The sequence below is a fragment of the Chanodichthys erythropterus genome, chromosome 15, assembly GCF_024489055.1.
Source record: "Chanodichthys erythropterus isolate Z2021 chromosome 15, ASM2448905v1, whole genome shotgun sequence".
NCBI classification, from domain to species: domain Eukaryota; kingdom Metazoa; phylum Chordata; class Actinopteri; order Cypriniformes; family Xenocyprididae; genus Chanodichthys; species Chanodichthys erythropterus.
The window spans coordinates 6684208-6709253 of record NC_090235.1 but is presented as its reverse complement, the minus strand read 5'-3'; the positions used below and the strand labels follow the sequence as shown (position 1 = coordinate 6709253).

Sequence of the window (25046 nt, the reverse complement as noted above, 5' to 3'; positions counted from 1 at the left end):
CAAACATACCGTGAACTGGTTGGTCCGTTCATGGTTTCACTTTCTAAGCATAAGCAGCCGCCTCTCAATCGTTTGTCTCTTTTCTAAGCTTCATGTGTCTAAATTACTGAACATTACGGAGCCACTCACATTTATTTGCAATGTTACCAACTGTTGTGAAGACTACGGAGCCGGGCTTCTGCTTCGAAAACACTTTAAGGTAAAACATAATCCGCAACTCGTTTTTTAGTGACACCAGGTGAGTGTGAAAGCGATAGTTTGCAGTTAGCGAAGGAAGCTCATACAATAAAATATCATACTCTATTAATATAAACTATGCAGTTGTAAATAACAATTTTGAACGTCCCTTGTTCGTTATTATTATTTTACGAGACTTGAAAAGTCACTATTGCGCGCAGACATAGCCTGTTAGCTGTTAAAATAACCTCGATAAACAATGGGAAAATGAAACTGTATCAGTCAATATAACAAAGTTAACATAAAAAGAGTTGTCCTTCGGTGTATTCTGAGATGCCTATTGAGTCTGTCCATTTGGCACACACACCCAATGAAACTTTCTTGACAAGTTGCTCTCCACTGGCAAACTGAGGTTCATGGGAAATGTGATTCAGCACATCCCAAATATGTTAAGTGTGTGTGTCTCTGGCCTGGGTGTTCTAAATAAAATGTGGAGCTGTAAAGTGAATCCAAAGCTAATAATATTTTGTTGCTTCCTTCTAATGAAACTGCTAACATTTAGGCATGCAGACTTGTTCTGGCCCAAGCCAGGCATGTTTTGTATGTGATGTGCTATCAGAGGGCCATCTATTAAAATTACCCCCCCCCCCCCCTGACACTTCTGAGTTCTTTTGTGTTTCTTTATAGAAATGCAGCATTAGACAGTTTGGTGAGGGGGAAGAAACCCAAGCCCCTTAAAACTGGAACAACTATTGCTGGAGTTGTGTTTAAGGTAAGACACTTTAAGTGACGCTTGTTTATTAACTGAAATCGGGTCGTATTTGATCTGACCTCTGTTTTGCAGGATGGAGTGGTTCTTGGTGCAGATACTCGCGCCACATCCAGCGAAGTGATTGCTGACAAAATGTGTGCCAAGATTCACTACCTTGCTCCTAACATTTAGTAAGTTTAAACAAAAAATCAAAATTAAATGACTGCTGTTTAGCATTATTAACTTGTATGTGTTACCTCAATAAGTATACCATTAAAATGTATGAAGAGCAAAATTGTAACAAAAATTAATTTAAAATTGAACTGTATTGAATTTCATTCTTTAAAATGGACTATAATGTATGTAAATGATTTCATTGTCTTTGTTTCTTTCTATCTGACCTTTCTCCATTCAAAGTTGCTGTGGTGCAGGGACAGCAGCAGACACACAGAAAGTTACCGAACTTATATCCTCCAATCTCACTATCTTCTCAATGAACAGTGGGCGAAACCCCCGTGTCATCATGGCAGTCACTGTCCTTCAGGATACTCTCTTTAGGTACGCTTTTAACAAAGGAACATGATCTCACTTGTATTAGGTGTTCATACATGTGTCGTTCTAGCAAATGTTTTATGAATGCACAACTTAGATGTTAGATGATCTAACATGAGTTAGATGCTGTAGACTTGTACATGTTTAAAGGTTCTTTATTGGTTCCATGAAGAACCTCTAAAATCTATGCAAACTTTTATAATGGAAAAAGGTTTGTTAGATTAATCAAATATTATTCACACTAAGAAAAAAGTGTTTACTGTTTACTGAAAGGTTCTCCGGGGAACCAAAAATGATTCTTCAATGGCATCGCTGTAAAAACCCTTTTTGGGAACCTTTATATATAAGAGTGTATGTCCAAGATTGTCTCTCCAACATGAAAATAGCATGGAAATGAATGAAACACATGAAAATTGCCCATCATAGTAAAAGGTTCTTAAAGGATTAGTTCACTTTCAAATGAAAATTACCCCAAGCTTTACTCAGCCTCAAGCCATCCTAGGTGTATATGAGTTTCTTTTTTGTGATGGACATAATCAGAGATATTTTAATATGCTGAAGAAAGTGCTTCCATCCACATCCGTCCATCATAAAGTTATGAAGAATGTGTAAACTGGCATTGCATCATTTCCACTTTTTCCATAAGTTAAATAGGTCGTAGGACGTAGCGTAAGCTTTTTGAACTGCAAGAGTATTATGCTTTCTTCGTAACTTGAATACGGAAGGCAGTCTGGTGGAAGCTAGATATTTTACTTCATAACTTGTTAAATATGGATTTTTTTTACAGAAACGCATCACTTCACTTCAGAAGGCCTTTATTAACCCCCCGGAGCCGTGTGTACACATTTACGAAAAAAAGGCTTTATGGATTTCCAAGAACTACATAGTGATTAAAGAAAGATAAACACATTTAATTACACGTGACGTGAATACTTGGTTGGAAACTCAACAGATGCTCACAGAACAGAATACAATGAAAGGCATCAATACTTTGGTGAACCGATCCATATATGGGGATATAGAGAGACACTTAATGCATTCATAGATTTAGTTTGAGGTCTAACTGCTGTGAAACATGAAACATAGTAGACTACTGAAGCAGAATTAAACCCACCAGAGGAAGAAAAGGATGAGGTCTAAGCATAGTTACAGTACTAATGCTTATGAAAGCCGGCCTATATAAAGTATGCTTTGTATGTCATGTAAATTCACACTTTTCACGTGTCATGCACAGACTCCGGAGAATCATGCTTTATAACACTTTTTTAATTCTTAGATATATCTGTATTTGATAAAAATTCCTTTATGTAACTTATTACATACTCCTTTGTCTCAGAAAACTGAAACAAGTTGGAAGATCTGTTTAAATTACACAATTTTTGAGCAATCTTGTTACTATATTTTTGTTCTGGAGTTTCCTTTCTTCTGTCTGGGTTGAAAACAAAATAAAAATTTGCACATTATGTTTTCTTAAGGTACCATGGCCAGGTTGGCGCTAACCTGCTGCTGGGTGGGGTGGACTGCACAGGAGGTCACCTCTATGATATTGGACCTTATGGGGACATGGACAAGGTGCCATTTCTTGCTATGGGTGAGAATTCTTATAATATGAACATGATTGTGGGGATTTTATCTCAAATTAATTCATCCTCATCGTCACATTTTTTTCAATGCAGGATCAGGAAATCTAGCAGCTATGGGAATTTTAGAAGACGGCTTTAAAACAGACATGGATGTAAGTATGAGATAAAAAATTATATCAGCATATTGGATTGTATGTTTTTAATGCCAGTAATGTACTTTGAGTGCATTTAAGCTGTTGATTGTTTATTTACACAATTATTTAGATGGAGTCTGCCAAACATCTGGTTCGGGATGCCATCCATGCAGGTGTAATGAATGATCTGGCTTCAGGTCATAACATTGACTTGTGTGTCATTACAAGAAATGGTGTTGATTACATAAGGCCATACCAGGAGTCAGAACAGAGAGGGAAAAGGTGGGTGATTTCTGATACATAAGCACATATTCTCATAGTATATTTAGCTTGTTTTAAGAGTTGTGTCACACTATTATGTTATAGATTAATTTCTGTGTCTGACTTTTAAGAATGTCTAATAATGCTTGCTCTATAATTGTTTTCCACACAGAGAGGGACAATACAAATACAGCCCAGGAACAACAGCAGTACTCACGGAACAAGTTCAGCATTTTGAAATGGAATTGATTGAAGAGAGAGTGCAAACCATGGAAACCTCATAAAGATTGCATACTGCTTTTTTAACATTTAGTAGATTATACCAACCAATTCAAGTGTCAACAAATGAATGAGAATTTAAAAAAATAAAACTGATCTCAAGTCAAATACATATTGGAGAGAATATGATACTAGACACACTGACATGTGAAATCTGAAATTTCAAATAAACTGTGATTTGTCAGTTTTAAAAGTGACTATTTATTTCTAACCTTCATGCTGTTGTTTAGGCTATGTGTTTCTTTGGCTCAGTGCAAAGCACAAACCTTACTGGTCATGTCTGTTTGAGAGGATTACAGATAAACACATCTTCTACCAACCTATTCAAGGAAACCTCCACAGAGTGCCTCTCCTTTTCCTAGTTTAAACCCGTTCAGGGCAAATCTACATAGTTACTGGTGATGTCATCAGGGTTGGCTTTTGGAAGTATTTTTTTTACTGAAATAGGCCTACAATAAAACACTGAAAACAAAGGCTATTTTTATAGGTTCTAAAAAATTTAGAGTTGGGCTTAACAATCTTGTTCACAAATACATTAAAGGTTATGCCATTAGTTTTAAACAGTTTGTTATTTTAATATTTATGTGAATAATTTCTCACTTTATTGAATGGAATTATTCATTATGGTTAATAAGCCAGATGTGAAATTTATATGAATGGCCTATTATTTAGGATGGTGTTTGGTTAAATACATTAAATCGTTTTTATTGAAAAACAGACAAATTTTCGACTTAAGACGCACCCAGCAAAGTTGAGTATCACTTTCATTTTCAGTTGATCTTGTTGTCTCAGACTAGGCTAGTTCGTTAGCGATTCACTTTCAACTATGGCGCTTATGGACGTATGCTTGTCACCTGAGCTGAAACAATCATGCTCTTCTCCTAGAACTTGGCAATTTGAGCCGACCTCCTGTGGTCCGAGTCATTACATGTTCGGACTGAACGGCAACGAACTGGCCGTCCCGACTGGAATGGACGTAAGTTGACTATAGCGCTACATCCGTGTTGACTTCCTGATTAAAAACAATCTGAATTAAACAAAGACATCTAGCTTAAAAGCATAAATTTAGCAAAAGATGGGTCCGTACTGGGATGTTCTCTTCTTATGTTTCTCATTTTTTATTCTCCACAGCCGGAACAGTTTCTCGGGCCACTCACAGAGGGAGATTCGGATATAAAAATTGAATTCCTTCATGGCACTACCACGTTAGCTTTCAAATTTCAGCATGGAGTGATGGTGGCTGTGGACTCAAGAGCATCTGCAGGGTCTTACATAGGTGTGTTTTTAAAGCTAAAATGGTTTACCAGCGATTTTCAACATACATGTGCTGTTGAATAATACATGTTTCATTTGCAGACGCAAAGACATTCAACAAGGTAATCGAGATCAACCCGTATCTCCTTGGGACAATGTCTGGCAATGCTGCAGACTGTGTATACTGGGAGAGAAGACTAGCCAAAGAGTGCAGGTAAATGTATGCATCAATGCAATTTTATTCTTGATGTCTGTTCTGAGGTCTTATGTAGGACTGTTAATGTGGATATCAGTTTTAAATTATTCCTTTTTGTCTGTCAAAGTTTAAAGGATTAGTTCACCCAAAAATGAAATTTCTGTCATTAATTACTCACCCTCATGTCGTTCCAAACCCGCAAGACTTTTGTTCATCTTTTGAACAAAAAAAATAAGATATTTTGTTGAAATCCAAGCTATTTGACTCCTCCATAGACAGCAATTTAACCACCACTGTCAAGGTAAGGAAAGGTACTAAAGACATCATTAAAGGATTAGTCCAATTTCAAATAAACTTTTCCTGATAATTTACTCACCCCAATGTCATCCAAGATGTTCATGTCTTTCTTTCGTCAGTCGAAAAGAAATTGAGGTTTTTGATGAAAACATTCCAGGATTATTCTCCTTATAGTAGACTTCAATGGCCTCCAGACGGTTGAAGGTCAAAATTACATTTTCAGTGCAGCTTCAAAGGGCTTTAAACGATACCAGACGAGGAATAAGGGTCTTACCTAGCGAAACGATCTGTCATTTTCTAAAAAAATACCTACACCTTCCCTATTCAACTTACGCAACGAACACAGCGGCAGTTTTTTTCGTAAGTAGAACAGGGAAGGCGGAGGACATACAGCGTAAGCTTTTTGAAAAATGCAGAAACCGGAAGCACGGTCAAGGCAATACTTTGTGTTTATAAAGCATATACAGTTGTATTTTTTTCGAAAATGACCAATTGTTTTGCTAGATAAGACCCTTATTCCTCGTCTGGTATCTAGCAAAACAATTGGTCATTTTCTACTGTTCCCTGTTCTACTTACGAAAAAAACTGGCGCTGTGTTCGTTGCGTAAGTTGAATAGGGAAGCTGTAGGTGTAGGTATTTTCTTAGAAAATGACAGATCGTTTCGCTAGGTAAGACCCTTAATCCTCGTCTGGTATCGTTTAAAGCCCTTTGAAGCTGCACTGAAACTATAATTTTGACCTGCAACCATCTGGAGGCCAATGAAGTCCACTATAAGGAGAATAATCCTGGAATGTTTTCTTCAAAAACCTTAATTTCTTTTTGACTGACGAAAGAAAGACATGAACATCTTGGATGACATGAGGGTGAGTAAATTATCAGGAAAAGTTTATTTAAAAAATCCTTTAAAATAGTCCACATGACTACAGACAAACATGACAAACAAAAATAACGACTTTGTTGAATAATCTCTTCTCTTCCCTGTCATTCTCCTTGACGCAGCAAGCACAGTGCAGACTTCCATGTTCTACGTCCGAACGCCGACTCATTATTGGCCGGCTCCTGCGTCAGCATTACTCACATGCGTCATACTGCTCACGTGAACAGTTTCGGCCAATGCTGAGCCACCGTTTGGACGCAAACACGGAAATGCTGCACTGTGCTTACTCTGTCATCTGCGTATGAGAATATTCTTGTCGCTTCATAAAATTAAGGTTGAACCACTGAAGTCACATGGACTATTTTAACAATGTCTTTAATACCTTTCTGGGCCTTGAATGTGGTGGTTAAATTGCTGTCTATTGATGAGTCAGATACCTTTCGGATTTCATCCAAAATATTTTAATTTGTGTTCTGAAGTTGAAGGGCTTATGGGTTTGGAACAACATGAGAGTAATTAATGACAGAATTTTCATTTTTCGGTGAACTAACCCTTTAAGGGAATGTGTTTTTTAAATGCGATGATTTTCAAAAGAAAAAATCCTATATTTGAATGCATTCAGTCTACAAGTAGACTACTGAAAAATAATCACAAGCTGATATTATATTTTTAAAGGATTTACAAGCTCAGGAACAAGACACGAATTAGTGTGGCCGCAGCCTCCAAACTTCTAGCCAACATGATGGCTGAATATCGAGGCATGGGCCTCTCCATGGGCACTATGGTTTGTGGCTGGGACCAGAGAGTAAGAAACATTAACATTTTTCTTATGTTCGAGCTTCACTTTTACCTCTCACCTGCCATCTTTTCTCTTTTCACCCTCTGAATAGACAAGATCAAAATTTACATTTTTGTCATCAGCATGTCTCTAAACAGCCAAAAATTCAATTTCTTTGAATTGAGGAAGCAAACATGATGCAAAATAACAATTCAAATTTGAACTAAAGGAAAAGGAGTAAGATTAAATTGTCATTTTTAAGTTGAAAAGAAAAGTTTATCAAACTTTAAATGTTTGCTTGACAAAGCTTTATCTGACCATTTAAAGGTCAAAGTTTGAAGGTGATTTATGCCATTAAAACAGGCAGACAGAGTGACAGGTTTTTAAGAACATTTTATTTCCTAGAAAGCATTACCTGTGTTGAATTTCTTTCAATTACAGTTCTATAAATTCCTTTCTGCAATTCTACTTCAGCTTCCTGTGGGGTTTGGCCAGTTCAATTAAATTCCAACTCAACTCCAGCCAATTCTTCTCTTTGTTACATGGCTTTTGTCTGGTTGTCCATGAGAACTTAAACCATTTAATTTGTCATTTATCAGATGTGATTGCACCATTTGATTGCACCTTATGCACCATTTTACAAACAGCGACAGTCCCTCTGGAGAAACCTGGCATTTAGTGTAAGACTCAAGGGCCCAGTGTTGGCAGCTCATGAATTTCCCTTTCTGCGATTTGAACCAGTGACCAACGATAAAGGAATAGTTCACTCAAAAAATGAAAACTTGCCCATGTTCATGCCATTCCAAACCAAACCTGTATGACTTTCTTTTGTCTGTGGAACACAAAAGAAGATATTTAAAAACAAAAACAAAACAAAGGTCAGTGAGGTCCAGAGTTGCTTTGAGCACTGACATTTATTTCATTGACAAAAACAGTCATCAAAATATCTTCTTTTGTGTTCCAGAGAAGAAAAAAGTCATAGAGGTTTGGAATGGCATGGGTAAAAAAATGATGACAGAATTGTCATTTCTAGGTGAATCCCTTTAACCACCATTTAAAGTCGCAGTGGGCAGCTCTGGCCCTCAAAATCCAACTCAATTTTAACACTGATAAAACTCAACTGCTTGTAGCTTTCTATTAATCCTGAAGACCTTGAATAGCTTGAGCAGGTTGTTTGATCAGGGTTGGAGCAAAACTAGTAGTTCTACCGGAAAGACTTGGGGAGGTAAGATAACGTAACAATATTTATTAACAATCAACAAGAAAAATGCATAGAAAGAAAAATGGCATAGGCCCCGTCCATAGCTCAGATCCTAGAGGGTTGCGGACTCTGCATTTCCTGCCTGAAGATGAAGGTAGGGGCGTAGCCAACCCCCTGGATGATATGGACAGGGACCATCCTGGTGGTGGTGGGGAGGATGGAGGTGAAGGTTGGCGCCAGCATCTGCAGACTCAAACATGTGTCAGCAATCTTTTATACTTCAAGTGTAAGATAATTATTGGTTCGATCTAAATTAATAGGTGACGTAACATTGAGTCTTTCTGGCAGAACTTATGCTAGAGCTTTCATATCTTGAGGGCCAGAGTTGCCCACTCCTGATTTAAAGCATTTTCTCAATAATTTTGCTACATCTTTACCAGCATTTGTGTTTTTACAGGGTCCAGGTCTATATTATGTGAGCAGCAGTGCCACAAGGTTAGCAGGAGATATGTTCTCCACAGGCTCGGGGTCTAACTATGCCTATGGTGTAATGGACTCAGGGCATAGATGGGACCTGAGTGTACCTGAGGCCTACGACTTGGCAGAGAGAGCCATTTATCATGCCACACACCGTGATGCCTATTCTGGAGGGGTGGTCAACAGTAAGTAGCCCATCATATCACACAGTGCCCAGTTTTGATATTTGCAGTCAAAATGTTTGGTATCTGAGATGGTCTTCTCATACCCATTCATGATGAAACTCTTGTCTCTGTGCTTTCTTACCAGTGTACCACATGCAAAAAGATGGCTGGATCAAAGTTTCCCAGAATGATGTTGGTGATCTTCATCATAAATATGTTTCTGAGCGGAAGTAACAGGCTTCTAGGTCAGAGCTGTCACTGAATAATGTTATCACAAGCAATTTTTTAAAACTAGAGACCAGCTTCCTTTAGTACTGACATGTAGTTTGTTACAGAAGATGAAAATATCAGTAATAAACAATGTGTTTCAATGTCATTACTGTATGGAATATGAAATAAATCACTGTGAAAACAATTGTCTAAGGGTTTTTTGTATTGTTTTGTTTTTGATCAGAATGCATGTAATGAATGTCTGTGGAACATTTTGAAAAAAATGTAAGAAATTGCTGCACCATACAATTCAATTCAAACATCAATTTTAATATTAATTCAAATATCCAATTTTTTTTACCCATTTCTATAAATGTATTTTAAATGCATAAGTAGCCTTACAAGCAGAGCTAAATATTTCGCCATTTTTTAAAAAGTGTTATACACTCATAAGCTTCCATGTGCAAATGTTTTTACTTTTGTATATACTGTATAGATACAGAGTGTGGCATTTACTTATAACCTCAGACCATTTATGACACTTTTTCTAAGCATGGACTTTATCACAAAAAAAAAAGATTGTAAATGTGTTCTTTGATCATTTTATTCACTTTTATACTTTATTTCTAAAGTAATGAGGTTTTATGGAAACAGCTTCATTGTAACTTAATTTCAGAAGGTGCATTTCTTTTTTGATCATTTACTGATAAAAATTAATCATTGAGACTAAGAGTAACATTTTTTTTTTTTTTTTTTTTTTTACAAATCTTTATATTTTGAGTAGTTCACTTAATTTGAATATGTAGACAAAAACACATTTTATATGATTATCCTGACAAGGCTTTGTAGACGTGCATTTACAACATACTATTTAAGTTACATTTACTTAAAATATTTACTGATGGATTTGGCTGATACTCTGAACCCTCACTTGGTGATTACGTATTTCTCCATATTGCAACATAAATCTAGCAACCTTTCTCATATTTCAACTTTTAATTATTCAGAGTCATTTTATAACTGTTTATAACTGATGACAAAAATGACTAATGAATAAGGGTGCATGTTAAAGACATGTAAAGTGTAATTGGTCAAACACAAATTAGGGGCCGTTGCACAACACAACAAAAAAACGTAAAACTTTTTATGCCACTTGGCCGTTCATTTACATGACAACAACGTTTTGGGGGCATGAAAACTCAAACTTTTGAAAATGGATTTCAAAGTGCACGTTTTTGAAAACCATACCGTTATTGTCTCCAAAAACGTCAAAAAACACAAAAGTGGTTGTGGTTGTGTAAACATAACGTTAGTTGAGTTCAAAATAGGCCTGTTTAAAAGTCTGATGATGCAAATAGCTGCCTCAATTATTTATTTATTTTTTTTGTAAATCCAAGGCAATATTTTTTTAACAGGAGGCCTATGGAATTTCTTCCTTTGGTCAAAACACTTTTCCCCAAAAATAATGACTAATATTGCATCACAGATTGAAGATTTTTACTACAAGGACTAACGCATGCATCCTTTTTAAAGGCTTTTCCATTCTATCTTTTTGCATGTTGTAAAGAAGATGTGAAATAGGCATGCTTATTCTTATAGGCCTGGATTTATGTTACAGGTTATCATTGATTTATCTCTGTTGTTACATAAACAGAGGTAATCTGGTATTAATTCTAAGATGGAATGTGGTGTTTTTGCATTGCTATCTGAGATAATAATGAAAATAATAGTGCTACAAAGGTTACAGAGGCCTGGTTTATTTGATTCACAGTGATTTATTTGCATATTGTGTTTCTTTGCACAGCTATTCACAATATTGTGTTTAAAATGCAGTCATAATGTCTTGTTTTGTTTTTTAACTTGTATCATATTGCAATATCACATTTGCAACAAATTCATATGAAATATTACATTTACAATATTGCACACATTCTTCCTCTAGCCCCTCCCTCTCAGATTGTTTATATCTCTTGTTCATATCAACATGCTGTGCACTCTGAGCTGGTTTATATTTTCTACAGTTGGTTTGGTCACATCATTAAAAACAAGTGTGAGCCGTTGTGTGTAAATGATGACAACTGTGTTGTTTAACTTTTGCCATTTGTGTTTACCATTCTGCATCAAAGTGCAAAATGTGTTTTAGTGATTAGAATGTATTTAGAGTTTTGCAAAAAAGAGTGCATGAGATTTGCAAATGGCTAACTGCTTGAACTTGGCCTAGGCCCTATAACTTTTCGTTTTTGTCGCTTGGCTGTTTCCATAAAGGTCCAGAAGTTTTTCGTCAGGTGTGCGATGTTCTTTTTTAATATGATGTCATTACGTTGCTGTCTTGCCGCGAGCCAATCGCTGTATTGCTGATCATGGTTTCGAGTATCGGTATAGCATAAGCTGGATCTGCACATTACGATGAACAAAAGAACGCGCAGTAATCTCAAAACACCTTAATCCAGACAAGGTTTTTTTAATAAAAATACGCAAATTCGTTTGAAGAACCAAATTAGGCACAGATCAGTTAGATTAGAAAATCACAATTAGAAGATCTGGCTTCTGTCAAATCATCTCAGATGTAGGCCTATTGACTGAGGTACGAAGAATGGACCCAAAGTCTCTGTACAGCTGCTCCTGATACGGAAAGGTCTTCCTTTTTGTTACGCATCAAAATTCAGTATATCTCAGCAGTGGCAAACAGAAACCGAAACTTAACGGCTTCCACAACCACACACAGTTGAGGTTCACAACGTCGCTATATTGCAAGGAGAGTCGTGTAGCCTATATCCTGACTGAAACACTGAAGTACTGTGTCTCGACGCATTTGGAAACAATATTGTGGTAATGAGCGAAATTACGTTATCAATTTTGCTTTGTGAAAACACGCTTTTGGATAAAAGTGTTCTGCTAAATCTCGGCTTGTTTGACGTTTCGCTTTTCATTTTAAAGCAGGGCGAATGGAAAACATTCGCGTTTAGCTAAAAAAAAAGGGACAGACAGACAGATAGATGGATAGGGGGATGGATGGATGATTGAGTGGCTGCTTTTCGTGCTGCATGTATTCTAGGCATCTGCTAAAGCATTTCTATGTGCTTGCGATGATGTTGCAGATAATAATCATAATTATAAGCATAAATAGGTAGTACAGGGGTGTCCAACTTTTTTTAAGGGAGGCAGATTCTATGTTATGGACATACTGGGGGCTGGATAATTCTTCATTTTTATATATAGATAATATACATTATAGGGTATATAGCTATACAGGGCTCCAGATTAACATTTGAGATCATCATTTGAGATCAGTGGCAGTGTCACCAAGTTCTAGATGGCACTAGCACCTAGCCTAATTGTAGCATCACAAATGCAATATTAATAATATTACATGTTTTGTATCTTGGAAATGCACATTTGACAGCTTGAGTTGACAGTAGCAGTAGCTTGAGTTGGGAAGCAGATGTAAATGTATTTTTTTATTTTCATTTACATCTGTAAAAATGTTAGCAACCCCAATTTTTGAAGGGTAACACATATTCTGTCTGAAGTGAGAACTGTACTCTTATTTAAATTAACCTTTGGTCTTACATTTAGATCACCACAAGTAAAACCGCTGTTTGGATTTCTGTTTTGCACCATTTCCCGCCACTAATCTGTCACCATAGCTACTGATCACCTTCATCATCACTATCAGCTGTGTTCCATTAACCACCTAGTTTGTCTGTGTATTTAAGTCTTGTGTTTTTAGTTCATCATTGTCTGGTATCGTTCATTGTATGGTTGTGTCTCGTGTTTGCCAGTTTGTGGATTTACTTGCCTGTGGTACAGTTGCCACAAAGGTACAGTTGTCTGGGGAGGGGCCTTGAGGGAGCTTCGCTGCATATGTGGAGTGGGTGCTGGCATCATGTGGATCGTCTTTCACCGTTGGATTTGACGACAAAATGACACCAGCCCGCCTCTACCGTGATGCAGGAGCCAGTGACCAACAAAACGATTGAGCGAAACATCACCGCGGAGCCGGAGCACTGCGAGTCTAACCACCAGGTGTGCAAGTCTACTGCAACATCCGTCGCCAAGGGAGTTTGTGATGAGTGTGAAGGTATGGAATGGAGCCCCGCCCACACTCCTGCCACTGAGAGTGAGTTACAGGCAGACACCATGAATTCTTATTTTTATTTTGGAGAGGATTCCCTACCCCCTTTAATCCCTCCCGAACCTGTCTATTCTATTTGATGAGCTGGTCCCGCCCAGCCTCGCTCTCCTTTTCTCCAGTCTCTGTTCATCACCAGTCCCTTCTCCAGCCCTCAGCCATGCCTGCTACCCAGCCCTCGCTGTCTCCCATCATTCCCTCGGTTCCACATCAGCCTCCTCTCAGTGGTATGGCTACACCTGGGGCCTGCTGTGAGCCAGCTTCTTCTGGCAGTGGAGATCCTGCGGCTCCACCCCAAGCCTCAGATCCCGTCGTGCCACCTCGGCCCATCGTCTTGACTTCTCCGCCTTTGCTCCTTCCTCCCTCAACAACAGCAGCTACCATCGAGCTTTCAGCTCCACTGGACTCCCTCAGACCCTTGACTCCACCTGGCTCAGACATCGCCACGGACTTGCGGGTTGTTCGTTGCTCTCTGACCCTCCACCCCTACAGCTCCATTTGGCTCCACCTTCCCTCAAGCTCTGCCTCAGCCCTCCGGTACCCTGCTTTCATCTCAGGGGGTCATCGCTGCGATTCTGTTGCGGACTCAGACATTCGATATCACTCTGCTCCTTCTGCTCTTTGTCTATGCACAGAGCGCCTCCTCCATCGGGTCCGTCACTTCCACTCGTCATCGTGGTGTGGAGACCCTCACCACCATGGCTCCTCTCTCCAGCAACGCCGCTGTGGGACGCCGTCCTGGCTGTGGCCTGGAGCTGCATCAAGACTTTCCTGTTCAAGGCAACCCCTGGATTACACCACCATCTGCACCTCCCCTGGACTTCCTCTATTCCAGCCCTCTCCCAGACTGACATCCTCCACTGAAACCTCCTCCATCCATCTGTCGGCGTGAGGACGTGCCATTTCCCGCCACTAATCTGTCACCATAGCTACTGATCGCCTTCACCTTCATCACTATCAGCTGTGTTACATTAACCACCTCGTTTGTCTGTGTATTTAAGTCTTGTGTTTTCAGTTCATCATTGTCCACTATCGTTCATTGTATGGTTGTCTCATGTTTGCCAGTTTGTGGACTTACTTTCCTGTGGATTTATTAAAGACTGTTCTACCCTTTATCTTCCTCATTGTGTGTATACTTACAATCAAGCTGTAACAACCTCACTACCATGGTAAAAATTAACAATATTGTTTCTATGGTTACTAGAATGTTTTATTTTGTAAATAAATAAAATAAAGCATTTATTTGTCAATAAATGATTTTTTTATTTTGTCAAACACATTTAGTAGCTATACATACAAATGCACAGAACTGCTAGTTCACAATACAAATTTCTGTAATTAGGCCTCTATTTCATTACTCTATTAATAGATTTAATAGGCTACATTATATAACAAAATTAAATATTAATAGACCACATTTCTGCCACAATACCAAAGTTACAATTAGTGCTACTAAATCTATGGTAAATGTTGGTGATTTGTGGATTGAAAAGCCTTTTAACAGGATTGTTGTGGGCTGGACTTTGGACACCCCTGTGTAACTTAAGGCCAGCATGTAACAATCGTAATAATTTAAAAGGCAGATATTTCTGTTGCTGTAGACATGATGTTGATTCAACATGTTAATATTTCATAGTTGATGTAGTCTATATATGTACTAGCTAAATGTTTTTCAACCATTAAGCATTGTTTCAATGGTGTATTGTTTCACCATTGAAACAACTGACATTATTTTAGCCACATTTCAATGATCAAGTTTGATCATGTGCCGCCCAAGTGTCTAAAGTGAGAGCCCACTGAAATCTTCAACAGAAGCTTAAAGGCTGCTGGCTATATACTGGATATAAGTGGAAATGATCATTTTAAGCCTATATGTAGAGAATGCATTTTGAATAATTGCATCCATTTTTGTCTAGGAGGACCATACCATGATGCAGGTGGTCCCAGAAGAGCGCAGACCTCTGAGGACACTCTTCAGACTACTGTCTCTGTCCAGACCTGATGTGGTACCAATATGTGGGGCTTTCCTGTTCCTTGTTGCAGCTGTTATCAGTGAGGAATTACAAATAGCTTCTGGTTTTGTTTTAATTGATTATTACCACACAGCATTTTAGTTTTGTATAAGTCCTCTTCACTGTAAATTGTTGACTTTATCTAGAAAACCTGAAGAAACTAATTACCTTAAAATAAAGTAAAGGTAATCATTTTTGAGTTAATAAAGCTTAATACATCTTTGTATAGATATGGGTGTTTGTAGTCTATAGGCTAATTTACACTGCACTGACAGACACCAAACACTGCAGACAATCACCAGATTTCAATATACGTCACTTCTCAGACATTCCACGACTCGACAAATATCAAATGAACATGTTAAATTGGTTAAAACAATCACTGACCAATGGCAACATGCTGAAGTGTAACACACTGATCAGACAATACCTGACGGTCTGTTGCCATTGGTCAGCATCTGCCGATGCAGTGTGAATTGGCCTTATAGGTAACCAGAAAATGTGATTTATGGTAACTCAGTTTGACAAGTTGAAATTAGTTAATCCATTTTTGAGATTGTTGATCATTAATATTGTTTCCTCTTCCTTTGAAAGCTTATGAAGTCAAGTTGTATTTACAGTTTAACAGATTTATTAACTTCATAAAATTGTTGTGCAAAGTTAAATAAAAATGTTAGTTAGGATATTTGTTAAGTTTTACAGTGTGTTTAACATTTCACTGAGACTTTGTCCATTATCTTGATCTATAATTTCAGGTGAAATGCACATGCCATCATTTACTGGTCAAATAATTGATGCTTTGAATTCTAAATTTGATAGTAACACATTTGCAAGTGCAATTTTCTTCATGGGACTTACTTCTTTTGGAGGGTGAGTTTGATCTTTGTTTACATGATCCAGTTTAGTTTATTGATTATAGGGACACTAGCTTATTTGGACTGAATGTGCGTTAAAACATGTATTTCATGCACTTCCAGCTCTTTTTCAGCTGGATGTCGAGGTGGATTGTTCATGCTCACAATATCAAGGCTTACAAAGAGAGTCCGGCAACGTCTTTTTAGTCGTTTTGTTAAGCAAGACATTGCATTCTTTGAAACAACATCAAAAGGTCAGTCATGCATGTCCACAAAAATGATGCAAACACAGAGAAGTAGAAGCAAGAACAATTATTCCATGTGTATTTAGCAATTGACAAACAGCACAAGTGTTATTTTGGAGTTGCATTGCAACAAACACATATACATAGATGTTCAACTTTCAATATTAGTTTATGTAGGCTGGATTTTTCAGACTGCGCTTCTTTGTACAGGGGATATCACTACATGTTTGTCCAGTGATGCATCTCTGATGAGCCGGTCTCTGGCTGCAAATGTCAACATCCTCCTGCGCAGCCTTGTTATGACTATCGGCATCTACTGTTTCATGATACAGCTCTGTTGGCCCTTGGCCTTGCTCAGTGCGCTTGAGTCACCAATTACTATCACTGCTGAGAAAATATACAACAAGTACTATCAGGTAAATGGACAGTGAATACACTGAAATACACTGGATACTATGATCTTCATATCTTCATATTAACCTGATTGATTAACTATCATGTATTCTTTTTGTGTGTGTAAGGGACTGGTCAGTTCAGTGAAAAAATCCATAGTAAAAAGTAACCAGGTTGCTGGAGAAAGCATTTACCATATCAGAGCTGTCAGGAGTCATGGTGCTGAGAAGGTGGAGCAGAAGATGTATAACGGCAGACTGGAAGAAACACACCATTTTAAAATACACAGAGACAGTGTCAGAGCTACTTACTTGCTGTTCATGAGGGTAATAATCTCATGTATATTTACATTGTAATATATTTGTCAAGGCATTGGAATTTTTGTATAAGATATATAATCATTAATCAGCTTTCTTTTTTCAGTTATTCCAGTTAGGTATGCGGGTGCTGATCTTGTGGTACGGGCATCAAATGATCAAATCAGGGCAAATGACACCTGGAAACCTTGTGTCCTTCATACTCTACCAAATGGAGATCGGAGGCTATGTACAAGTGAGACACATATTCACAGTCATTTTAAGTTGATTTCCATGAAAGGTGTTAACACTGTGGCTTTATGTTGCAATCAAAACATTACTGTGTTTGTTTGAGAATCCCAAACAGCAAATTTATTATGGCAACAAATATTTTTTGCAGTTCCTATTTGCAGTAGGTCTAAACTATAAAATAATGTCTAGCATATAGAGCCTAAAATTCCATTGTAAAAACCAATTGACTTTAAAAAGAAGCATTTTTTTTTTTACTAGATTAAGTTAAAATTCTCAATGCCAAAAAAAAAGTATATTCTTTACTCACCTTACTTATTGTGAGTATTCTCATTTTCAAGTAAAATGCTGACTCCCAGAGTGCATTTATAAATTATGAACTATCTTTGTTTTATAATTTTATTTGTCCATTTTTGTTTTTGCTGTTGTTGTTTGTTGCCAGTGTTAGCAATCTGTTTTGTGATGTTCAGTCTCATTATCTAAAATAATTTGATTGTTACCATGTTGTGTTTTCCATGCTGAATGTTGATGCTGCTTGTGTCTACACAATTAATAACAAGTTCACTTGCATATTTTCTCATTTTTATTGGAAATACTGGTGTTACTTACTACAATCATTGTTTTAACAAATCATAACTTAATAGCATTACATTAAACATGGTTTGTTTAATGATCTATAAAGTCAGATAATTTTAAAATGTTTTTCACTCATTTGACCACACAATTGCATGATGTGATTAAACAACACTGATCACCATCATGGTGACCTTAAACAAAAGTTTTTAGTTAAACAACATCTATTTATGGAGCAAATGTCTGTGATGTTCTGTCAAACAAATTCAGTTATATTGACAATTTTTCAGCATTCAAGTTTGATTTTGATTGAATGTAAGTAAAGGAAATCATTGATAATTCCACTGAGATTGAACCACTGCTTTTTAAAATTGCACATTTTAATGCTAATAATATAGGAAAATGTGAAATAGTTCAACATTATTTTCTTTATTCCAGACATTAGTTGAACTACATATAGACCTTATAGAGTCACTGGAGTCAGCTGATAAAGTCTTTGAGTATATGGACCACAAACCATCAGTTTTATGTGGTGATCTTGCACCTGACCAGCTCAAGGGACATGTGACGTTTAACAACATTAGCTTCTCTTATTCAACATGCCCAGACCAGAAAGCACTGGAGGTACATTTATATGATTTTATGAAAACTTTTAAGTGAATTAAACAGTCAGTTACTGAAAATAAATTAATTTGAAAGTTGTTTGATTTATTGGGGTAACCTAAATATGATGAATGTATTCAATTAGCCTACCTGAATTTGATATAATACTGAATGCAGTTCCTCCCCATAGAATAGAACAAAATCAGAAACTAAATATGAAAACTAAACTGAACAAAACAATAAGTTGTATTGTAATTTGCTAAAGATAAAACAATGTAATGATCGGTGGGAGCATAAATGAAGTAAGAATAATAATATATTTAATATAGTAATTATTTATATATGTATTTAATTTATTTTACATTATTTTTAAAACTTGCTCTTATGTTACATATCTATTTTTTTCCTCCAATTCTATCTCTGTAGAATGTCTCATTTGAGATAAAACCAGGGTCAGTTACTGCACTAGTGGGTGTCTCGGGTGGGGGGAAAAGCACCTGTGTAGCCCTATTAAAGCATCTTTATGAGCCCCAGTCTGGTGAAATCCTCCTGGATGGAAGGACCCTAAAGGATTATGATCACAAGTACTTTCACCAAAAGGTAATAACATGCCTGCTTACCTTAAATGCTGCATGTATACAGCTTTACAATGCTTAGTCCATACCACAATGAACTGAGATTTGTGAATAATGCATGTTTCCAATGCAGGTAGCTGTTGTGAGCCAAGAACCAGAGCTCTTTTCCTGCTCTATTCACAACAATATCACTTATGGACTTGACAGTTACTCAGAAGATGTGCTACAGACTGCAGTAAAACAAGCTCATGTTAACAGCTTTGTTCACTCTCTGAAAGATGGCTATGACACAGGTAATATGCTACAGTTTTACTACAGCAATTTTGTAAATAGGTTCAAATATATTTGTAATATAGGTATTTTCCTACCAAATACAATGTGTTAAAAAAAAGTAGTCTTTATTATTTAATAAACGGTTGGTAACATTTTATAAAAAGCTTAATTTGTTAATGTTTGTAAATGCATTAACTAACATTAACAATGAGCAATACATTTTTTACAGTATTTATCTTTATCTGTTTATTTACAGTATCTGTTGGTAGTTTATGCTCATATTCATTAAATAATATTAACAGATACAACTTTTGATATTAATATATTTTTTTATATTCTAAATGTTGAAATTAAGATTAATAAATGCTTTAGACGCACACTGTAAAAAATAAATCCGTAAAATAATGGTAAAAAGTACTGGCAGCTCATTACCAGGACGTTGTCCAGTAATTTTACGGACATGTCCGTTAACCCTACAACACAACTCTATGAAGTGAAAATTCTAAATACAGGTAAAACACCTGTAATAATAAATACAGAAAGTTCTGTTAAATTAATACAGTACATTGTGCCTAATTTTTAGAAGAGTGTATTTTTCATATTTAGTTCATGTTAACTATAGCTAGTTAATGGTAGGCTAGGCAATTTCGGAGATGCTAGCAATAGCAGGTTAGCTTTGAAAGCATTTGATCCCACCCTCCCTTCAGAGCATCTCCAAAACCACGCCTCCTTCAAAACACATGAACACACACAGCCAGAGCAGAGTCTGCAAAGCATCACAAGAGACAGTGTTAAATTACCTCATGTCTCAAAGCACATAACATTACAATAATAATAAATGTAAACAACTTACAGAGCTACTATAGGCAAAACATTGCCTATACCTTATCTTGAACTAATATTAATAAATGTAACCTAAAGTGTTAGCAAATAGTCCCTAACAAACACAAAAGTTGCCCCAAAAGTTTAAAAAAGTATTAATGTATTTGCATTACATAACAAAATATCAAAACAGGTGGCATTTTTTTAAAAGAAATACAAGCAAATTTTTAAAAGAAAACTTTTCAAGAAGCCAATTTAATATTTTGTATTCAATGAAATTCATGTGTGAAAGGTGCCATCAAACGTTTTTTTACAAGATGTAATATAAGTCTAAGGTGTCTCCTGAATGTGCCTGTGAAGTTTCAGCTCAAAATACCCCATAGATTTTTTAAATACATTTTTTTAACTGCCTCTTTTGGGGCATCATTAGAAATGTGCCGATTCAGCGCGCGGCCCCTTTAGTGCTCCATGGCTAAAGCCAGTTGTGTTTATGCATTATACAGACTGCAAGTGTTTAAAAATGAAAATAGCGACGGCTCTTGTCTCTGTGAAATACAGTAAGAAACGATGGTAACTTTAACCACATTTAACAGTACATTAGCAACATGCTAACGAAACATTTAGAAAGACAATTCACAAATATCACTAAAAATATCATGATATCATGGATCATGTCAGTTATTATTGCTCCATCTGCCATTTTTCGCTGTTGTTCTTGCTTGCTTACCTAGTCTGATGATTCAGCTGTGCACAGATCCAGATTTTAATACTGGCTGCCCTTGTCTAATGCCTTGAACATGGGCTGGCATATGCAAATATTGGGGGCGTACATATTAATGATCCCGCTGTTGCGTAACAGTTGGTGTTATGTTGAGATTCGCCTGTTCTTCAGAGGTTTTTTAAACAAATGAGATTTATATAAGAAGGAGGAAACAATGGAGTTTGAGACTAACTGTATGTCATTTCCTTGTACTGAACTTATTCAACTATGCCAGGAATATTCAATTTTCCATTCGATGGCACCTTTAAGTGTCTAAAGGGACTGAAATCTTTTGGGGTCTACTGTATGTGCATTTGTTTGGGACTCTTCTTGATGACAGAAGAGTAACCAAATCTGTCATGTCTTTTTTCTGCCTGAAACAGAGGTTGGAGAGCGTGGTGGTCTTCTCTCTGGTGGTCAGAAGCAGCGCATTGCTATTGCCAGAGCTCTGATCAGACAACCTCAGATCCTCATACTGGATGAGGTCACCAGCAGCCTGGACACTGAGAGTGAAAAGATGGTAAGCATCTACATGCATCAGTCAAATCATCATTAAATGTTGATGTGGTCAAAAATTTGTTCATTTTCTTTGCTTCATCAGATCCAAAATGCCCTGGCATGTTTCACGACTCAAACCAGACTGATTGTGGCTCATAGGCTGAAGACCATTGAGAGTGCAGATCAAATAATAGTGATTGATAAAGGCTCGGTATCTGAGAAAGGCACCCACATGGAGCTGATGAAGAAGAAAGGAATCTACTACAAATTAAGAGAGAGTCGATTTAATGAAGACAACCCAGAGACTACTTGTTAACCGATTGAGAAATAATAGAAAAGAATGCACATCCAAGGCAAGGGTGAAGACACAGTGTAAAAAAAACATGAAAAAGAGTGCAAAGAATCCACACAATGATATTAAGTTTTGTCTCTTATTTTGCTCTTCACCAAATACATTGAAATATATTTATGTATAAACACATTGCATTAGCACATCTAGCATATTTTGCAAAAATAGAGCATATTCTGCTGTAATCTGTTTATATTACTCCTTTTGTTCTTTTTTAATTCTGCAGGATTTTAATTAAATATTTGAAACCATTTCACAAGGATGAATAGGCCTATATTTATAGAAACAGCATGCTAATCTAATCTTCTAATCTGGTTTTTATTATCATTACTTTTAAGAAATTAAAAACATATTTTAAGAGAAATATTTATACCATGGTCTCTCTGAATACTCAATTCTGATTGGCTGGATGATGTTCAATAAAACCGTTTAATGCACAGGTAGATCCAAGTCAGTATAATCCCTGTTCTATACACCGTTTGTGACTGCAGTGATTGGACAAACATTTTTGGTTTATTGATTTTTGGTTTGGTTCATTTTTAGTTTATTGATTACTATTAGGATATATAGAGTTTCAAACAGTGTAACAAAAAGTGTTATGAACAGCATTGCCTATACATTTCAGCCAGCAAGAGAAATAAAATCTACTTTATCCTTTGCCCCAATCCAACATGCAAATGGATTTCAAATTCTCGGTTACACTTTATTTTACAGTGCCGTAGTTACGTTGTGATTACTCAAATAAGTACTGAGTACTATTAATTAACTACATATACTTACTATGGAGTTACAGTTTGGTTTAGGGTTAGTTACTTGTAATTATGCATAATTTACTGTTATTACTATAGTAAATACATGTAGTAATGTGTAACTATGGCACTGTAAAATAAAGTGTCACCAAATTCTCATTCAACAGATTTACTTAATTTCAATTCACCTGGAAATTGTAGATCATTTATTTAGAAAACGAGAGTCCTGCATTTTTTTTATTAAGCTACCATTCATATGCCATAAAATTACTGTTTTGGATATTTTTTGCTTCGAAACAATATGTATCGTGAAAAACGCTATAAAATAAATGTGACTTTTAAAAAGTCTTAAAGGGTTAGTTCACCCAAAAATGAAAATTCTGTCATTTATTACTCACCCTTCATGTCGTTCCAAACCCGTAAGACCTTTGTTAATCTTCAGAACACAAATTAAGATATTTTAGTTGAAATCTGATGGCTCAGTGAGGCCTTCATAGGGAGCATAAAGGTACTAAAAACATATTTAAATCAGTTCATGTGAGTACAGTGGCTCAATATTAATATTATAAAGCAACAAGAATATTTTTGGTGAATCAGTGTGTCGAATCTGCTGTTTGGAGTGCCAAAGTCACGTGGTTTCATCCGTTGGCAGTTTGACACACGATCTGAATCATGATTCGATACACTGATTCATTTGTGCTCCGAATCTTCCTGAAGCAGTGTTTTGAAATCGGTCATCACTAAATAAGTTGTTATTTAGTTTTTTAGGCACTCCAAAAATGTTCTTGTCGCTTTATAATATTAATATTGAACCACTGTACTCACATGAACTGATTTAAATATTTTTAGTACCTTTATGGATCTTGAGAGAGGAAGTGTCATTGCTCCCTATGGAGGACTCACTGAGCCATCGGATTTCAACTAAAATATCTTAATTTGTGTTCCGAAGATTAATGAAGGTCTTACGGGTGTGGAATGGCATGAGGGTGAGTAATAAATGACACATTTTTGGGTGAACTAACCCTTTAAAGATTTTTGCTTTCCTGTTCCAACCATTTCTTTGTGTTAAAAGGGCCATTTGGAATTCCAAAAGGCACAAGAGGTGCTGATAGTGATCAAGGCCTGTATGCCAAGATGTGTCTACATCAGGGGACTGCTAATTGTCACACCTTTAGTATGACGGGGGAAGATGTAATCTGCTGATTGGCCAGTTTGAATGTCTCACATTTGGGTTTTAGTCACATGCAGGTCAAATAGATAAAAGAAGATTGGAACTGTTGTTCTGTCTCTTCTTTTTCTGGGCTCTCTTTTCTTGAGCCCTTCTCTTTGGCTCTCTTCTCTTTCTCTAGCTCTTGTCTTGGGGCTCTCCTCCTACTGGATCTTTCTCTCTTCTCTTTTCTAAAACCATTCTCTTTCTCTTTTTATCTCTCTGGTAACATTTTACATATATGCTGGGTATGATTAATCATATATGTTTTTATCATCTCATACATCTATTTTGTAATTATTTCATGAGTTACCATAACCAGATATTGTGATAAAACCCTTTCAATTACAAATTATGTGCTAAATAGTTTTGATTTAGAATTAAAGTTGAATTTTTTTTCATTGAAATGCTCCCTATTGCAATACAGTATTGTCAAACTATAGCAACGCTCTCCCACGTATTATGCTAATGTTAATGTACTTTTTTCCATTGTTAGTAGCAGTGGGTGGTACTAGTCAAGAAATGTAGTTTTACACAATCATATTGAAAACGTTTTTTTAGTCATTCGGCAGTCCTGCAGCCTGAACCACTGGAGGGTAACCACCTTACATTTTCTTACGTCAAGTGTTACCATAAATCAGCAAAGGAAGGGTGGTTCTTTATTCAAGCATAAACAGTTACAATCGCTTTTAATGATTATTTAATTTTTAATGTTGTCATACTGTGAGACTTTTTCATAAGTAAGTCAACTTATGTTTATAAATAAGCAATATGGTTTCTTTTTCACAGGCCTGCAAGTTACATCAGTTTGTGACGCTGCAGTTTGGTAAAGTGAAAGCACATGACTTACTTGAAATGCCTTTGTTGCCAGCATGTTTCTGTAATGGCTCCAATTCAAAAAATAAACATTGGTCCACTGTAAAAATGATTTTTGCTGCTTATTAACTTACTTAGGGATAAGTGGTCAACAAGAAACTTGTGTCAGTACTGGGATGAGCACAGTTTTTGACTGAGTGCAGCAACACATCATGGTTGTCATGTAGCCTCCCAGAGCCTGAGCACAAGCACAAGGACAGAAAATCTTTAAATGACAAACATAACTGAATATTAAACACCAACAAGCCTTTCTCTGTAATCAAAAACGCATATGGATTAAGTACACTTCAGTTTTACATATTTAAGTTAATACTATATAATAAATTTAAGTAAATAAAATGTATTTGTGTTGCAGCAATTGTGTGGTTTTAGCTCATTTTAATTAGGT

At 36.5% G+C, this 25046-nt stretch overlaps 3 protein-coding genes across 3 annotated transcripts; all 3 read left to right on the top strand.

Moving 5' to 3' along the window:
- The first annotated feature begins 4 nt into the window (after positions 1–4).
- Positions 5–3983, top strand: psmb13a (proteasome 20S subunit beta 13a). Its single transcript, XM_067411958.1, has 8 exons — positions 5–199; positions 865–949; positions 1022–1119; positions 1346–1486; positions 2956–3071; positions 3157–3215; positions 3328–3479; positions 3631–3983. The coding sequence occupies exons 1-8, from the start codon at positions 141–143 to the stop codon at positions 3740–3742; spliced, it is 822 nt and encodes a 273-aa protein (XP_067268059.1). The 5' UTR covers positions 5–140; the 3' UTR covers positions 3743–3983.
- Positions 3984–4489: 506 nt separating this feature from the next.
- Positions 4490–9401, top strand: psmb8a (proteasome 20S subunit beta 8A). The gene is made up of 6 exons (XM_067411957.1): positions 4490–4713; positions 4869–5013; positions 5094–5205; positions 7038–7167; positions 8799–9003; positions 9128–9401. Exons 1-6 carry the CDS (start codon positions 4564–4566, stop codon positions 9214–9216), a joined length of 831 nt encoding a protein of 276 aa, XP_067268058.1. The 5' UTR covers positions 4490–4563; the 3' UTR covers positions 9217–9401.
- A 2160-nt stretch (positions 9402–11561) lies between these two features.
- Positions 11562–22990, top strand: LOC137037729 (antigen peptide transporter 2-like). Its single transcript, XM_067411955.1, has 12 exons — positions 11562–12021; positions 15241–15376; positions 16092–16206; positions 16314–16444; positions 16646–16851; positions 16957–17154; positions 17252–17380; positions 18385–18570; positions 18976–19149; positions 19258–19417; positions 21363–21499; positions 21581–22990. Exons 2-12 carry the CDS (start codon positions 15253–15255, stop codon positions 21791–21793), a joined length of 1773 nt encoding a protein of 590 aa, XP_067268056.1. The 5' UTR covers positions 11562–12021; positions 15241–15252; the 3' UTR covers positions 21794–22990.
- Positions 22991–25046: the final 2056 nt, after the last annotated feature.

Coding starts and splice junctions, on each gene's coding strand:
- psmb13a (XM_067411958.1), top strand. CDS start 141: ATGTTACCAACTGTTGTGAAGACTACGGAGCCGGGCTTCTGCTTCGAA. Junction 200..864: donor TGCTTCGAAAACACTTTAAG/GTAAAACATAAT, acceptor GTTTCTTTATAG/AAATGCAGCATTAGACAGTT. Junction 3,216..3,327: donor GCTTTAAAACAGACATGGAT/GTAAGTATGAGA, acceptor ACAATTATTTAG/ATGGAGTCTGCCAAACATCT.
- psmb8a (XM_067411957.1), top strand. CDS start 4,564: ATGGCGCTTATGGACGTATGCTTGTCACCTGAGCTGAAACAATCATGC. Junction 5,014..5,093: donor ATCTGCAGGGTCTTACATAG/GTGTGTTTTTAA, acceptor TTTCATTTGCAG/ACGCAAAGACATTCAACAAG. Junction 7,168..8,798: donor TTTGTGGCTGGGACCAGAGA/GTAAGAAACATT, acceptor GTGTTTTTACAG/GGTCCAGGTCTATATTATGT.
- LOC137037729 (XM_067411955.1), top strand. CDS start 15,253: ATGATGCAGGTGGTCCCAGAAGAGCGCAGACCTCTGAGGACACTCTTC. Junction 17,155..17,251: donor CTTACTTGCTGTTCATGAGG/GTAATAATCTCA, acceptor TTCTTTTTTCAG/TTATTCCAGTTAGGTATGCG. Junction 19,418..21,362: donor GAAAGATGGCTATGACACAG/GTAATATGCTAC, acceptor TGCCTGAAACAG/AGGTTGGAGAGCGTGGTGGT.